This window comes from Acartia tonsa, chromosome 5 (genome assembly GCF_053477335.1).
Source record: "Acartia tonsa isolate MP-2025a chromosome 5, ASM5347733v1, whole genome shotgun sequence".
Lineage (NCBI taxonomy): Eukaryota > Metazoa > Arthropoda > Copepoda > Calanoida > Acartiidae > Acartia > Acartia tonsa.
The window spans coordinates 25100624-25117339 of NC_137264.1; the positions used below are offsets into that span (position 1 = coordinate 25100624).

At 32.1% G+C, this 16716-nt stretch overlaps 1 protein-coding gene across 1 annotated transcript; it reads left to right on the top strand.

Annotated features, from left to right (window-relative positions):
* The first annotated feature begins 304 nt into the window (after positions 1-304).
* Positions 305-16497, top strand: LOC145319123 (uncharacterized). The gene is made up of 24 exons (XM_080160983.1): positions 305-391; positions 921-1021; positions 1627-1697; positions 4211-4278; positions 4937-5025; positions 5286-5345; positions 5790-5849; positions 6382-6444; positions 7041-7120; positions 8197-8269; positions 8995-9069; positions 9380-9445; positions 10427-10558; positions 10989-11090; positions 11264-11306; positions 11709-11772; positions 12231-12299; positions 12869-12971; positions 14054-14160; positions 14284-14351; positions 14753-14836; positions 15185-15222; positions 15698-15757; positions 16373-16497. The coding sequence occupies exons 1-24, from the start codon at positions 307-309 to the stop codon at positions 16442-16444; spliced, it is 1833 nt and encodes a 610-aa protein (XP_080017109.1). The 5' UTR covers positions 305-306; the 3' UTR covers positions 16445-16497.
* Positions 16498-16716: the final 219 nt, after the last annotated feature.

A 16716-nucleotide genomic window follows, 5' to 3' on the forward strand; every position in this document is an offset into this window, starting at 1 on the left:
CCACTTTAGGCAAACAGATAAATAGCTGTTTTAATAGAAAGCTCTGCTGTATTAAACTGTATTCTTTTTATTCCTGTTCAATATATGTACAAATAAGAAAACTAAAATTTGTTTAAATTTTACTAGATACGTGATTTTGCATCTATAGTTATCAACCGATAAAAGTGACGTCATACTGGCAATCTATTGGTCAATTGAAATGTATAAATAAATCTGTGTATTGGCCTATTATTGGTCATTTGTATTGTATAACGTCATTTTTATAGTCCCTATAATTAGCTTCTTATCAATTTATTTCAGTGAATAATGGATAATAATGAGAGTAAGTATGAAGACGCGGTTGCTAAATTAAAAATTCTACTCACTGCTAGTCAACATCAGCAAAGAAAAGGTAAACAAGGTTGCCAAGTCTATTTTGATAACAATTGCTAGCCAAATCCAACAAAGGAAAAAAAGCACGGTTGCCAAAAATTATGAAAGTTTCACCTAATCTTAGTCAAATTCAACAAGCAGGGTTGACATATTTAAAATACTAGCAACTGCTAGCTAATGCTAACAAATGAAAGTAAACGCATGTTTACCAAATAATATAAATTATAAAGACGCAGTTACCAAATTAATAAGTTTACTCACATCTAGTTTACAAATTGATGCCAATTTGATATACTAGCAACTGCTAGCCAACATCACTACTAAATATAGTAAATCAAGATCCCTAATCAGTAAATTTGTCCAATTAGAACACAGTGTAGGAACAATCCGGCCATATTATTGGTTAGCACATTTAAAATTAAAGGTACAAAAGGGCAATTATTTTTTATTTCATTCATATAAGGTCAGCTTTAAATAGTTGATTTTTTAGGGAAATTATATGGTCTAATAATTGTGTGTCGCAGATTCTTATAACGTTTTTTATTTAGATAATGATGAAGAGACTGGTACAAAATCTAGATTATTCCAACAAAATAAATCGGGAGGAGTGGCAAGAAATAAGCATACTGTTTATAATAATGAACCTAAGGTAAAATAAATCAAGAGGAGTGGCAAGAAATAAGAATACTATTTATAATAATGAACCTAAGGTAAAATAAATCAAGAGGAGTGGCAAGAAATAAGAATACTATTTCTAATAATGAACCTAAGGTAAAATAAATCAGGAGGAGTGGCAAGAAATAAGCATACTATTTATAATAATGAACCTAAGGTAAAATAAATCAGGAGGAGGGGCACGAAATAAGCATACTGTTTATAATAATGAACCTAAGGTAAAATAAATCAGGAGGAGGGGCAAGAAATAAGCATACTGTTTATAATAATGAACCTAAGGTAAAATAAATCAGGAGGAGTGGTAAGAAACAAGCATACTATTTATAATAATGAACCTAAGGTAAAATAAATCAGGAGGAGTGGCAAGAAACAAGCATACTGTTTATAAAAATGAACCTAAGGTAAAATAAATCAGGAGGAGTGGCAAGAAATAAGCATACTGTTTATAATAATGAACCTAAGGTAAAATAAATCAGGAGGAGTGGTAAGAAATAAGTATACTATTTATAATAATGAACCTAAGGTAAAATAAATCAGGAGGAGGGGCAAGAAATAAAAAATCATTTAAATTTTTTGTAGTTAAAGAAGAAAAGATACAATTCATGGCACAATTTATCAACTCAAAATGATGCCACACAGACAAATTTTAGGTAAATATTTTGGTGTTTGCCCTGTCGTGCAATTGACCCCACCACTTAAATTTTAAAAAAATGACATTATGGAGGGTAGGTGATCTTCTCCAGTGATCTATAGGGAGAAGACGGTGGCTGATAAATTTATGTAAATCCCCATTCCCCATAGATGATACACAAAATTAACCCTGCTGTAGCATACAATAAGTGGTTTTAACGCTTGGACATTTAACTTAATGAACCAACCAATTAAAATTCAATAAAACTTTGGGGATTAATGTAATAAAAACCTAAAGGCTCCTCTCTCCCTTGTTACCCCTATTATAAAGGTATTAGGAAACAAAAAATTAATAACAGAAAGAAGGTGTATCAACTTTTTTTTTATAGCTAGCCGGTTCTTTTAGTAAGTAGTAGATGTAAAATTTTTCATAGAATTCAGTTATGCAATCGGTTTTTTTGTAGACCTCTTATTTTTTAAGTAATTTAAGTTTTTAAAAAAAAAATTAAGTCGATTTTAAGGTACTAAAATGCAACAAAAAAAAGAAAGAAAATGGCCATTATGAACAAAAATAGTAAGATCTTTAATTTGACACCTTACTTTTTCAATTCTGTCAGGTAATTATTGAAAAAATCGATTTTTTTAAACCCACGAGAATAAAAACTTTGAACTTAATTTTATTATTTCACAGATAAAAAAATATGGGTTCATATATACCTTTAGAATCAGAAAAATATTACGAATTCATTGTAAGCAAAATTGAAAAAAAAAGTTTACAATATAGTATATAAACTACAATAAAAGGAATTATATGAAAATATCATATTATATTGTACAGGCAACGTCTTAATTCTTGAATTGAGTATAAAAATGGGAAGGGGGTAAAGAGGGGGTAAAAAAGGGAAGACGATAGTGTTGCCTGAACAAAAAATACAATTGGCCATTTGTTTAATTTTTTATTTTTTTACTTTTTTTCAATTTTGCTTACAATGGATTCGTAATATTTTTCTGATTCTAAAGGTATATATGAACCCATGTTTTTTATGTCTGTTTGAGAAAATATTTAGGTCAAATCAAATCAAATCAAATCATTTATTAACCATAAGATCATACAGCTTTATCCCCGATCTTTGGACACTCCGCCAATCGAGTTACTAACATGTTATTTAAATATTCATATTACACATAATTTAAGTGATGGGTTAATTTATTTTCCATCTTAATTCATTGGACTAGTTCGAGAATAAAATAAAATAAGTCCTACTCGAATATGATTTCGAATAGAACAACATATAAACAACATATAATAATAATAATTTTCAATATTGTGGCAGGTGTCCTGCGCGTATGGCCAGGTACAGTCGTAGCCCTTCAGGCTGGAGCGTGACCTCGGTGTTGGCGGACACTATTGCTGGCCAGCCATATGCAATTATGACTTGACTATCTCTGTTTTATTATAGCCAAAAGAACATGTTATTATCTTGCTTCCCCGTGCCAGGCTATACCCCTAGCTTTCTCCTCAGCCCCTCCCTTCTGGATTCCCGTACCACCTGCGAATGCCGTCGTGCACAATCTAAACAATATAGTTAATACTCTTGTAACTCACGAATGATTTACATATATGTTATCAAGTAGAATTAACAAAGGATAGGTGAACAGCAACTTTAAATCCAACCCGTTCAAAATACATCATAAAATATTTAAGAAAACCTAAGAAAGTTAAGGAAAACCTAAGAAAACTTAAGAAAGAGAGTCGTAAGAAACTACCTAAGAACTATTAATCCATTCCGGAAAGAAAAGAATTTTATTTCGGGATGATACCTAAGAAAAATATACCTAAGTAACTAATCTCTGCTCTCGGACAAAAAATACCTAAAGAATACACCAATCCCTGCTCCCGGATAGAAAAGAATTTCATTCCGGAGGATGAAAAACTGTTTCTTTGAGCGTTTAAGTTAAATAATAATGGTTTATGAAGAGTAAAGAATACTTAAGTAGTTAATCTCTGCTCTTCGGACAAAAAAAATACCTAAAGGATACACCAATCCCTGCTTTCGGATAGAAATGAATTTCTTTCCGGAGGATAAAAAAAAACTGTTTCTTTGAGCGTTTAAGTTAATTAATACTGGTTTATGAAGAATATAACTTGCTCGTAGCTTTCTAGAGAAAATTTTCCTGAAGATTTTCCTAAAGTTTTTATTAAACCGAGGTTAAAAAAATAGATTTTTTCAATAATTACTCAACAGAATTTTAAAAGTAAGGTGTCAAATTAAAGATCTTACTATTTTTGTTCTTACTGGCCATTTTCTTGTTTTATTTTGTTGCGTTTTAGTACCTTAAAACCGACTTAATTATTTTTTTAAAAAACTTAAATTACTTAAAAAATAAGAGGTCTACAAAAAAACCGATTGCATATCTGAATTCTATGAAAAAAATTACATCTACTACTTACTAAAAGAACCGGCTAGCTATAAAAAAAATAGTTGATACACCTTCTTTTGAAGTAATACCTAAATATTTATTGTTTTTATAGAGATTTACAGAGAAGAGAACTTTATGGTTCACAACCATTTCAATTTGAACATTTCCAACAATTACAAGGTAAAAAAACTTTACAAAATTGAACAATCATTACCAGGAATCTTAAGGGACAGGTCAATAGAGAATTCAGATAATAAAAAACACACCTTTTATCAGGGACAAGGGAATGATATTCTGACAAACAACTCTAAAGGAAAATTTTCCCACAATCCCCTTCCCATTATCCCCCCCTTCTTTCCCACCCCTCTTTAGTTACATGACAAAACAAAATGTATTACCAGATAAATATAAGGTTTTGTGATTTTTTGTAGAATTGTCGGTTAGAATAGCTATCCCTGACTTTTGTAGATTATTAAACTATTGGTAGGAAATTTTAAACAATTCTAGTTAGTATTACCTAACCATTGTTGTGTGGAGCAACTGAAGGAGGGAGGGGACATTGGGCTGTTTATTACAATGGTCCCCAAAGTCGTATAATAACGATTTCCTAACAATATTAGGGACTTTTATAGAATTTTGATTGGTTTCGGTTCATTTAGTGGAGTGTCCAAACGTTTGGAATTTACAGAAGGGGTAATTTGTATATCATCATCAGGGATGTTATTCAATTATTATCAGCAATTGACTTATCCCTTTAGGTCCCTGGGAGCAACTGCAGCAAAAATAAATTATACCAAACCTGAAATAACCCATGTTAACCTAACCTATCTATATTAAGCTGGTTATGAAAGAAGCCAAGTTGGAAGGTCAGGAAATGTACCACAAGAGGATGCTCTCTTTGATCACTCTAATACAAGAAGATTTGAGGTATTTGAGCATAAAACTTTTTGTGAATAATTTGGCTTTTCCCTTAATATGCATTGTTGCGCACAAATAATACCCCACTTATTTTTCAGATGGGGCAGTCTTTCGTTTCTTTGTACATTAATTTTTGTCAGGCTAGGTTAGTTTATTTATGGCAGTGGGTAGCCTCTCAAGGTTAGGCATATTTTTGTCCACGATTTCTAATAGCTTAGTATTCTTTGCTTTTTATAGAAAAATTGTTTATGAATCTTATCAAATTTAAGGACTTTGATTTTATCCATAATGAAGAGAAAGAGATAATGAAAATTGCTTTGCTGAAACAGGTAAAATTTTTAGGTTGTGAGTAAATCATCCTTCTCACATACTTGTCCTGACCTGATGGATTTTTAGTGAATGTTTTTATCCATAGGAAATCCTTATATTAAAGTAAAGGGATCTCTGTTTGTACCGAAGGATTTTGCTAGCCGCCGAACCGATATGGTTCTCCTTTGCAGTTTTGCTTCTCATACGTCCTGGGAATATCTGTAGCTATTTTGGCTGAGGGTACCACGATCCTCCAAAAAATCGCAAAAAATATTTCTAAAGTCCTGCTTGTCGGCGCACCTGAGTGACTTGATTGTTTTCCCTTCCTACAAGAGTGACGAAACTTTATAATTCCAAAACTTATATTGAAAGTAGGGGGGGGGGGGGGGAGGGCCCGGGGCACTAGTAAACTTCAATGGAAATAATACTATTCTTTTATCTGCAATATATTTTTTTTTATTTAGGAAGAGTATATAAAACAACTGGAACAGGAAATCAAAGTAGGTCGTGGAAACCTGTCACAGGTAAAAAAAAATAAGCTTTTATAAGGGGAGGGAGATTTCAATTATAGTTTTTAAAGTAAATAAAATAAGGGGGCGGGTTTTAGGAGTGATTTCTCTTAGAAGGATGGTGGTACTCTCCTCCAAACTAGTTTTAAACCTTCCCTAGTCCTATAAGAAGCTTTACTCTAAAGGAGAACCATATGTAGATGTAGATGTACACACAGATACACGGACTGACATCCTGTTACTTTTGTATACAGATTTTTTAGCTATAATCTTGTGGCCAAAATAGATTTTTGACCATAAAATTTTTTTTATTTATTTAAATAAAAAAAAGTAGCGGATTTCGTCGCATTTTTACAGTAGCTTTTGATAAATTATTTTAAGTTAGGTTAGGTAGATGTTAATGATTGCCCCGCAGGGTTAGGAAATTGGTGCCGCAGTATTAGATCCCCCTGCAGCGGCTAGAAATAGGAGAAAAGCTACTGTGAAAATACGACGACACCCGCTATTTCGTTTTCTTTTCATGATCCAAAAGCATTTCTAAATTAAGGTTATAGAATCAGCTCGGTCCATGATGAATGAAAACAATATGTCATCTCTTGGACAAAATGAGGTACAGTATTGATAAGTCACGTATAATTACAAGTAGAAAATACTTTTCAGTATGGGTCCGATTGATATCCGCTGGATTATAACCGGTTCTATGAAGAAGAAAAAAATAATTTATAGCATCGTATTGCAGACAATTTCCACGAATATCAAAATAAAAATGGTTTTAATCTAATAATCTTTGATTTTAATAACCGCGGAAAGCTGACTATGATACAATGCGATAAATACCTATTCCTTCCAGCCTGTTAGCATTACAGGCTGAACGATCTACAAACAGACTTCCACTAAGAAAGTGAAGATTAGCTTTACAAACAAGGCCATAATCTTCATAAATAAACTATTAGCTTTTCATTTAAGTGATTATCACATAATTACGAGGAGGGAGTGGACATTAGATTGTAAATCATATTGTAATTTTTTACTGTTATTTTAAACTATTTTAAACTGATTCTGCTATTCGTTGAAAATAAACATTGGGATCTAAATTTTTCAACCAATTATTTCAATTAACAGAAGGTTTTTCATAATAGGAAGTTAGTTTAATCTATCGACCATTGTCTTACCCCTATGTATCTATCTGCATAATTATATTTTAAGTTTTCTGAGTTTATAACTGGATTAGAAGCTTTATCTGGAGAACTCAAAGAAAGTGCAAAACTGAAAGATGAAATTAAAAGGTGATAAAAATAAAAAATACTTAATTTCATAAAATAATGGCGTTATCCCTCAAAGTGTCTTATTAAGCACAAATGATCCACTTATTTTAGAAATGAATAGAAAATAGTTTGTTTTTTACTTTAAGCCAGGTTGGCTTATATTATGTACTGGGCACGCAACCCTGCAAGGTTAAGCTTGGGGAAAAAACCCGTTATTCAAAATTAAGGGGGGGGGGGGAGAGTTTTGTGCTCGACAGACACTTTGTGGAAAAGCATTAAATAAAATATTTTTTTTTATATAGATTCAATCATTCAATTCATTGATATAATTATGGGCCATTTCTCCAAGCAAACCTTATTCCTAATAATAAAAGGGGGGAGGCGGAAGTGACACTTTTTAAAACCAAAACTAAAAGTCAAAGGAAGCCAACTAAATAAAGAGTTACAGCTCTGAGATTTAACATGGCAGTTGCTTTAAAGAGGTACAATATGGAACTGTGAAGAAATGGCGTCGGAACTGCCACTCCGGTCGAAAACCACCGTTTCCTGCCGATTTTTTTGCTTTTTTTCGCCAAATTAAAATAAAAGGAACGACAGGAAAGTAGAAGGCTGCTCATGCATACTAGAAGTATGATGCCGTTTGATATATTTGCACTTGACACTTTTTTTGATATTGACATATTTTAAATATTACAAGTGTCAAGTGAAAATATAAGGAAAGTTTTATGAAATAAAAAGTTTATCTCAGATGATTGAAAATTGTCTAATTTGGCTAGAAAATGCAAAAAAAACGGCGGAAAACGGCGATTCCACCGCCGTTTCTACACAGATCCATAATATACCTCTTTAAAGCAACTGCCATGCAAAATCTAAGAGCTGTGGCTCTTTATTTTGTTGAGTTCCTTTGACTTTTATTTTTTGTTTTAAAAAGTGTCACTTCCGACCCCTCCCTTTTAATGGCTGACATCATATAAATTATACTTTTAAAACCTGCACTTACTTATCAAAATGTGTACACATTCTAACCAATATTGTGATTGAATTGTTTCTGCACGTGACATTTTTATGAGAATCCAGTTAAATCATAAAAATTTCAGGTATAAAACTGAGCTGGATGCATTGAAAGTAAAATTGGATCAACAGGCAAACTTGGAGACTGAGGAAATATTGGTAAGTTATCCTTCTGGGCGAGGTAGAATAAAAAAGAAGAGGAAATTGTAATAAAGTAATATCCTATGACATATCCATTGTAATTATTAATATTAGAAATAACCGACATACAAAAAAAGGAAGAGTATTTACAATAGTGTATTTTTTACAGAACTAACTACACAATAATAATGTACAAAATAGTAGGGTTAAATGAATAACACACAATAATTATTAATTATTGATATGCATATAACTAGGGCATTTCAGGGACCCTTTATCCCTCCATACCTGCCCGTGGGCTAGAGGGGGGGGGGGGGATTTGGGGCACCTAGCCCAGGTGAAATAACATAATACATTATTTTATACACAAAAGGGATTCACCTGCAGTCTAAATTTATAATACATATTTAACCCTTAAAATTAAAGGAGCGTAGCTACTCTAAACTTACGTGTTGTGCTTGTCCCTTACTACAGAACCAATCAAGCACAGTGCAAGGGCCCCGGAAAGTATAACCCTCCGCAGCAATTAGGCATAAAAAACTACCTCCCTCTTTTAATTTAATTTTAGTTCAAAAAAAAGGGTGTGGGTTTATCAGTATTCAAAGCACTTTGTGTGAAAGAACCTATCAAATGTTTGTCCAGCCATTTTAAAATTATAATTTTTAGAAATTGCCCGATTCTAGCTATATTTAATATTAACTGCATCCAGTAGATTTTGGATAAAACAATTTTTTTCGTCCTAGGCATTGAGAAGTCAAGTAGATGTACTAAAGAAAGCTGAATCCGAAGCTGCTGATCAAGTTATTAAAAGTCTAAAGGTAAACAATTTATACAGGGACGGAGGGGTCATTGGATTATAAAATATACTGGTATAAATGTAATATCCTAATAATACGAAACAAAATTGCCCCTTCTGTAGATTAAAATTAGTGATTACAAAGTTTGGACATTATTAGTTTGGAACCAACCAATTAAAATTCAATAAAAGTATCCTAATTTTTTGAGTCAACAAATAAGAAAATATGATTAAAAAACTCTGGGTAGGTACCAGTGTAATTTACAGTTCAATGCCCCTACCTTTCTTAAAAAAGAAAAAAAAACACAAATATTTTAAAGTCCATTTATTAGGTGGTGGAGCAAGTAAAAGCTGAGAAGAATGAGCTAGAATTTGTCAACAGTCAACTAACTGGCCAGGTATGCTTTTTTCGGTATGGCTTTAAAACCGATTAATATCCACTGGATTAGAACCTCTTCTTAGCCATGTATCATATCGCATTATATCCAGTTTTCTGCGAATATAAAAATGTAGAATCATAATATTAAAACCAGTCTTGTTAGCCCATGGTTCTCGAGGCTAACAAAACTGGTTTTAATCTTGAAATTGTACATTTTTAAGATTACCCTTTTCATTAAACAACTTATTTTGGCTGTCGGTAATGCTTCAAAAATCATGTTTTTTTATTAAGGTTTCTTGATTTTCTACTGTGAGTATGCTTTTTTTCTCTCTTTTTCATTATCACTAAACATCCTATCTATGATTCTCTTTGTCTGTTTGTCTGTCCATAATTTTTTTGTACTTAGCTTCTAATATACCTATGTAATTATCCTGGTTTATTTTCAATTTTTCTTGGAAAATAAGTTTCTTTTGGGAAAAATAAAGTCTTTCCTTTATACTAGTTATATTTTTTCTGTTTAAATAACAATCTCATGTTAATTTATGCTTGCATTATGACATTCTATTAATCCGGGTCATGTAAATAAGAATTTTTTTCTAAAAAGGCAGAATTACCTTCATAAGATTTTACCTCAGTTGGGAGAGGTATGAGCTGGACTCGATGTTCGGATGTCTATAGAGGCGTCTTGGCATTCTTTTAAAATTACTTGACACAACCTGATTCTATATCTGATATTTAATTACTTAGTATGAGTACTTTGCACTTTAAACGAGTAAATCTATGAAAATGGTTTCAAACAAACACATTACTTAAAATATGATTACCCTAGGTCAAGTTATTCTTAAAGCATGCTAAGACGCTGCTATATACACCTTAACATCGATTCTAGCTTATACCTATATAGCCAATCCGAGGTAAAATCTAAGGAAAGTAATTTCTGCCCTTTTTTAAAGAAAAAAAACTTTGTCTTCTTCACCTAATCCAATAATCCTTGTGTTAGGTTGACCGACAGCAAACAAGGATAAGATCTTTAATAGAAGAGCAAGTGGCGAAAATTGAAGAGGAGCGGAAAATAGTTGAGTCTAGATTCAAAGCAGAATTAGAGTCGCTTAGGAAAGAGCTACACTCCAAGGTAAGGCTCAGTTTTTTCAAAATAATAAACAATTGGTTTAAAAGAGAAGCTCAACAATTTAGTGATTTTAACCTTCAAAGTCTGATCAAATTAAACTATAACAGGATGCATGCTATAGACATACCTGTATTTTTGAACTTGAATATAGATAATGATTTGTTTCTAATGCTATAAAGTGCCCAATTGTCCTGGAAATCACCATCACAAAACTTAAGATAATAGTATTCTTAAACCATGTTTAGAATTGGTGTTGCATGAGCTAAAAAATAATAATTATTTAAAAATTACTTACAGCAGTACTAGTGATGATTATACCTAATTGTTACAAATATCATAGATAGGACACAATCAGAGCTATTCGTTATTAAAGGACTGATTCTAGATGTATCAAAACATTAACATAAAACTTATTTCGTATGTTTTCTTGCAGAGTATCGAGCTTGGTGACACAGGTTCAAGAATAGAGCGACTGCGCCGGTCAGAAGAGGACACAAAACGCCAGGCAGATGATAATGCCAGAATTCAAATTCAGGTAAAAAGACACCAACCCGTTTATTACACATTTGTTTTAAAACCTACCAAAATTGCACGGTTTTGTTTTGCACCCGTTGATATGCCCATACATTTCTCATACATTTAATACTAAAATCTAGCTAAATTTCGAAAAATCACCAAAACGCTTTTTTAAAACAATTATTTTTTTAGATTAAAGAAGATCTTGAAGCGAGATTAGCTGCTTTACAAATAGGTAAATGTTAAATGTTTACTGTTTAGTAACAATTAAGACAACAGCTAGGATCACGGATGGACGGACATATGGACAAAATGAGTTTTAATGGAAATGTTCCGTTGTCACAAAAAAAGAGGAAGAAAATTGATAAAGATAAAAGTTAAAAGTTTATATAATTTCATCAATGTTCAATAAATGTACCAAAATGTTAACAGGAATTAGAGAAATTATCATAAAACATTGGGTACCAATACGAATTAAGTTTAATGTCCCCTTCCTTCCATGTTAAAGGCATATCTTAAATTAACTATATTTTAGATATGTATGTGAAAAATCATCAATTCAATATCCTAAAATTAAATTTGATATTAAACTAAATCAACTGGATAAAATAATTCTTCAACCAAATAATCTTTTTAGAATTAGTTGATTCCAACTCTAAGAGATCAAAAGTAGAGCGTGATTTGAATGCCGTGATGTTGAGGTAAGAATCATTTTTTTCTATCAAGGATGAACATATATCATAGCAGTAAAGCTTGTAATGATTAAAAACATAGTTTATTTGTTTATAAATTTTCTGTTCTTTTAAAAATCTATATTTTACGTTCATTTTCTACTGGAAAAAAAACGCTTTCTTTGCGAAGTGAAAAAATCTCTCCTCTTTCTAGCCCCTGCGGGGCAATCATTTACATTTAGCTAACCTAAGTTAACCTATCAAAAGCTACTGTGAAAATACGTCGAAACCCGCTACTTCGTTTTTTCCATGGTCTAATTTATCAAAGAAAAACAGGCATAGGAAGATATCTGAAAGTTAAGAAGAAAAGATGAGAGTTGTTGATAAAACATACAGAAAATCAAAATTGGAAGCAAATTCTGCAGACAGACAGTCGCATATCTTGTAGAACATCTTAGTCTTCGATTCTTTAAAGACCATTTAATTAGACACGAGTCAGAGAGTGAAGAAAGAACAAAACATTGCCAAACTCTTGAAGATGAAAATAAAAAACTAAGGTATTTATTTTTGAACTTATTAGAATTAATATTCATTTCCTACAAAGTGCTAAGTCAAGCACAGAAAACCCCACCCCATTCCCAATTCAGTTTTTCGTGTGTTTGTTTTTACTTTAGGTCAGGTTATATTGGGTACAGGTAACTCCACAGGGTTATATTGGGTACAGGTAACTCCACAGGGTTATATTGGGTACAGGTAACTCCACAGGGTTATATTGGGTACAGGTAACTCCACAGGGTTATATTGGGTACAGGTAACTCCACAGGGTTATATTGGGTACAGGTAACTCCACAGGGTTATATTGGGTACAGGTAACTCCACAGGGTTATATTTGGTACAGGTAACTCCACAGGGTTATGGCCTCTCGCGGAAGTTTGGCATTCAGTAAAAAAAACCTCCCCTTCCAGAAACACCATATTTTCAATGTGTTTCAAATATAATGAGGAGTGTTGTTCTGTGCTCGCTAGGAACATTGATGGAAACCCCAGTGTAATTTTACATCAATCTAATAAATTTCATTTAAATATCCGCGACCAATGAAACCACACCATAAATATTTCTTCTTCAGATCCAAGTTAGAAGAGACAGAGGATGGGTTGATAAAAGTTCGGAGGGATAATATTATGTTTATACAGACTATTGGGGATCTTGAGGCTCAGCTCAATAGCCAGGTATAGATAATAGTTAGGAGGGATAATATTATGTTGATAGACTATTGGAGATCTTGAGACTAAGCTCAACAGGCAGGTATAGATAATATTTAGGAGGGAAAATATCATATTTATACAGACTATTGGAGATCTTGAGGCTTAGCTCAACAGCCAGGTATAGATAATATTTAGGAGGGATAATATTATGTTTATACACACTATTGGAGATCTTGAGGCTTAGCTCAACAGCCAGGTATAAATAATAGTTAGGAGGGATAATATTATGTTTATACAGACTATTGGGGATCTTGAGGCTCAGCTCAATAGCCAGGTATAGATAATAGTTAGGAGGGATAATATTATGTTGATAGACTATTGGAGATCTTGAGACTAAGCTCAACAGGCAGGTATAGATAATATTTAGGAGGGAAAATATCATATTTATACAGACTATTGGAGATCTTGAGGCTTAGCTCAACAGCCAGGTATAGATAATATTTAGGAGGGATAATATTATGTTTATACACACTATTGGAGATCTTGAGGCTTAGCTCAACAGCCAGGTATAAATAATAGTTAGGAGGGATAATATTATGTTTATACAGACTATTGGGGATCTTGAGGCTCAGCTCAATAGCCAGGTATAGATAATAGTTAGGAGGGATAATATTATGTTGATAGACTATTGGAGATCTTGAGACTAAGCTCAACAGGCAGGTATAGATAATATTTAGGAGGGAAAATATCATATTTATACAGACTATTGGAGATCTTGAGGCTTAGCTCAACAGCCAGGTATAGATAATATTTAGGAGGGATAATATTATGTTTATACAGACTATTGGAGATCTTGAGGCTTAGCTCAACAGCCAGGTATAAATAATAGTTAGGAGGGATAATATTATGTTTATACAGACTATTGGGGATCTTGAGGCTCAGCTCAACAGCCAGGTATAGATAATATTTAGGAGGGATAATATCATATTCATACATTACATCTATAAGGTAAATTAATAACTAAAAGAAAAACAAAAAATCTTATGGCTTGTACAATTACATGGTAGCTTCAGTAGGTACTAAAAGTATATAATTACACTTTTTAGCATCGCATAAGAGAACGTTTGGAGGCTGAAAGGGAAGATTCAACAAGAAGATTGGAATCTGATTTAGATGAAATTAAATGTCGGCTTCAATTAGAACATGATGCCAGGTATTAGTTTACAAAAAAAACGCGCGAACAGATCATGTTGATCCATTCTTTAAGCTGTTATAGGTCAATAAATTCATATTATATAAATAACATACTGTATTTTCTAGTAACATAATATCTTAGGGAAAAAGCAATTCGAGCTGAATTGACCTCAAAAGAGGAAAGATTACGAAGCCAAAACAACACAATAGGTAAATAAATTTGTTTTAGATGTATATGAATCACTTTCACATTCTTGAAGTTTAGAAATGTTACCCCCAACCCACCTAAAAAAAACTTTAATTAAGCTCCACTCCTCTTTTTAGATTTTGTACCTATCAAAATAAAAGCTTTGACGTCCTTGTATGTACATCCCCAATGGTGATTATCAAAGTTAGATTAAATTACTGGCTTAAATTTTAGGCATTACACTACTTTGAACCAACCAATCAAGCTGTAATAAAAGAACCAAGGAATGAGAGAACATGTCTATAAACTTTCTTGTCTTTTCTTTACATACCCAAGGCTGCTCTGGAAATTTATTGGGTAATTCATAGAATACCATTAGTAGAATTTTTGTTAAGAGATTTTTAAAAAAAACTTGAATGTTAAGGAGAACTAAAGTTTGAGATAGAAGAATTGGAGAGGAAATGTCAAGAATCTTCCAGAATAATTCAACTTTATAAAACTAGACAAGGTAAATAAACTTAAAGCTTTTTAAAGAAGTCAAAACATTCAATAGTAACTTAAAATGATATACATTATACATTAGTTTCCATTTCATATTCAGTGACGTCCAAAAGGCCGGGTGCTCGGAGGGGATATCCTCACAATCAAATAAAACGAATATGAATCCATTTTTTTATTTAAAAAATTAAATACCCAATCCCTCTCCTCGTCAATTTTGTAGGGGAATAAATTTTGCACCATTACTCCCCGGCCAAAACTTGAATAATCCTCCTATTAAGGTTATCTCCCCCCCCCAAAAAAAAAAAAAAATTAATACCTATCATGAAGTACGTAATTTAAAACTTTAAATATTTAGATGAACAAATCATTGAGTCAGCTAAATTTACAAGAGAGGTAAATTTTACAAATAAGAGATTATAAGTTTAAAAATATATATATCTAAATATTAAACAGTTATATTTAAATATTTTATCGTGAAGGGCACAGTTTTGTTAAGTTAATTTAAAAATTCATCATTTTGGCCAAAAGCAACGATAATTTGAATTGAACTAATCAAAAAACCTTCACGAAACTCTACCCTGGTTTGTAAATAACATTTTTTCGATTAACAAGTGATAATTCGAGCACAAACCCCCTCCCTTCTTATTTTGAAATAAATTGAAAATTACGGAGGGATACTTACGAAGGTTATATATAATATATTGGGTACTGGTTATCCCCTCAGGGTTAAAGTAAAACCCCTAGTTATAAGTAAAACCCCTAATTTTCAATTCATTTTTTAAAGGGTGAAGAGTAAGTTTTCGATGGACCTTTGTAGGGAAAGCACAAATAAGTCAAAATGCAAGAATTATTTGATCAAAATATTCAGGTTTTTAGTAGAAATCCCAACCTAGGATCTGGTCAATGTGTTTCAGTGGCTCCGGGTCAGGTAAGAGAGAACCACCCCTCCTCCCCCCCCCCCGGCCCCTAATCATCTTTTCTTCAACAAATAGCCTTAAACCTTCCCCGGGCCTATACAGACTTTACTGAACCATTATGGAAAGATCTGTCTAGCTGTTTATGAGATTAAGCTGTTCATGAATACAGATACAATACATCCTGTTACTTCATAACCTAGAATACTGAAATAAACGACAGAAACTATTTTTTAAAATGTTGGGACTTCCAAGATCATCTTATTAATATTGGTGAAACTAAGCAAGTTTTCCTTTAGTATGTGCAACTTTAAATGATGTTAAATATTATTTAAAATCTTTTAATTAAACCAAAAATAAAATTTTTTAAGTTACATTTTCATAGTTAAGTTATCTTTATTCTTTAATACTAAGAAAGACGAAAATACTATACCTAAACATTTTATAGGTATTCATATAATTCAGTATCTAAACTCAGAGAGGGGGGAAAACTTAAAGAAGGGGTAATTTTGTGTATCATCATTGGGGTTGTACATCAATTTATCGGCCATTGTCTTATCCCTTTACATCCCTGATTTGACCTCATAAGACAGTCTTAAGAGAATTACTATTGTATTTATTTATTTCAGAGACCAGACCAACTGCGAGGCTATATCAGGAAGAAAACTAATGCTGCCATATTTATAGAAAAATACATGTGATTTCTATTATGGATATTTTTGTACTTGAATTTGCAATAAATGTTTGTTTGTTATTGTACCTTTTTTATATTTTAATGTAATCAACATTCATGACAACATCCATAAAAAGCAAAGCTTTAAAATCAGAAGGTAGGACTACGAGCATTAAAACTTGTATAGAGTCAGAATTTAATGAGCAGATTGATACTTTGATAAGTCTAAACAAAATTGTACATAATTATATTTTCAAAATTACCAAATTACAGGATATTATATAGTTTAAGGACATACTT

Coding starts and splice junctions, on each gene's coding strand:
- LOC145319123 (XM_080160983.1), top strand. CDS start 307: ATGGATAATAATGAGAGTAAGTATGAAGACGCGGTTGCTAAATTAAAA. Junction 8,270..8,994: donor TGGAGACTGAGGAAATATTG/GTAAGTTATCCT, acceptor TTTTCGTCCTAG/GCATTGAGAAGTCAAGTAGA. Junction 15,758..16,372: donor TTTCAGTGGCTCCGGGTCAG/GTAAGAGAGAAC, acceptor TATTTATTTCAG/AGACCAGACCAACTGCGAGG.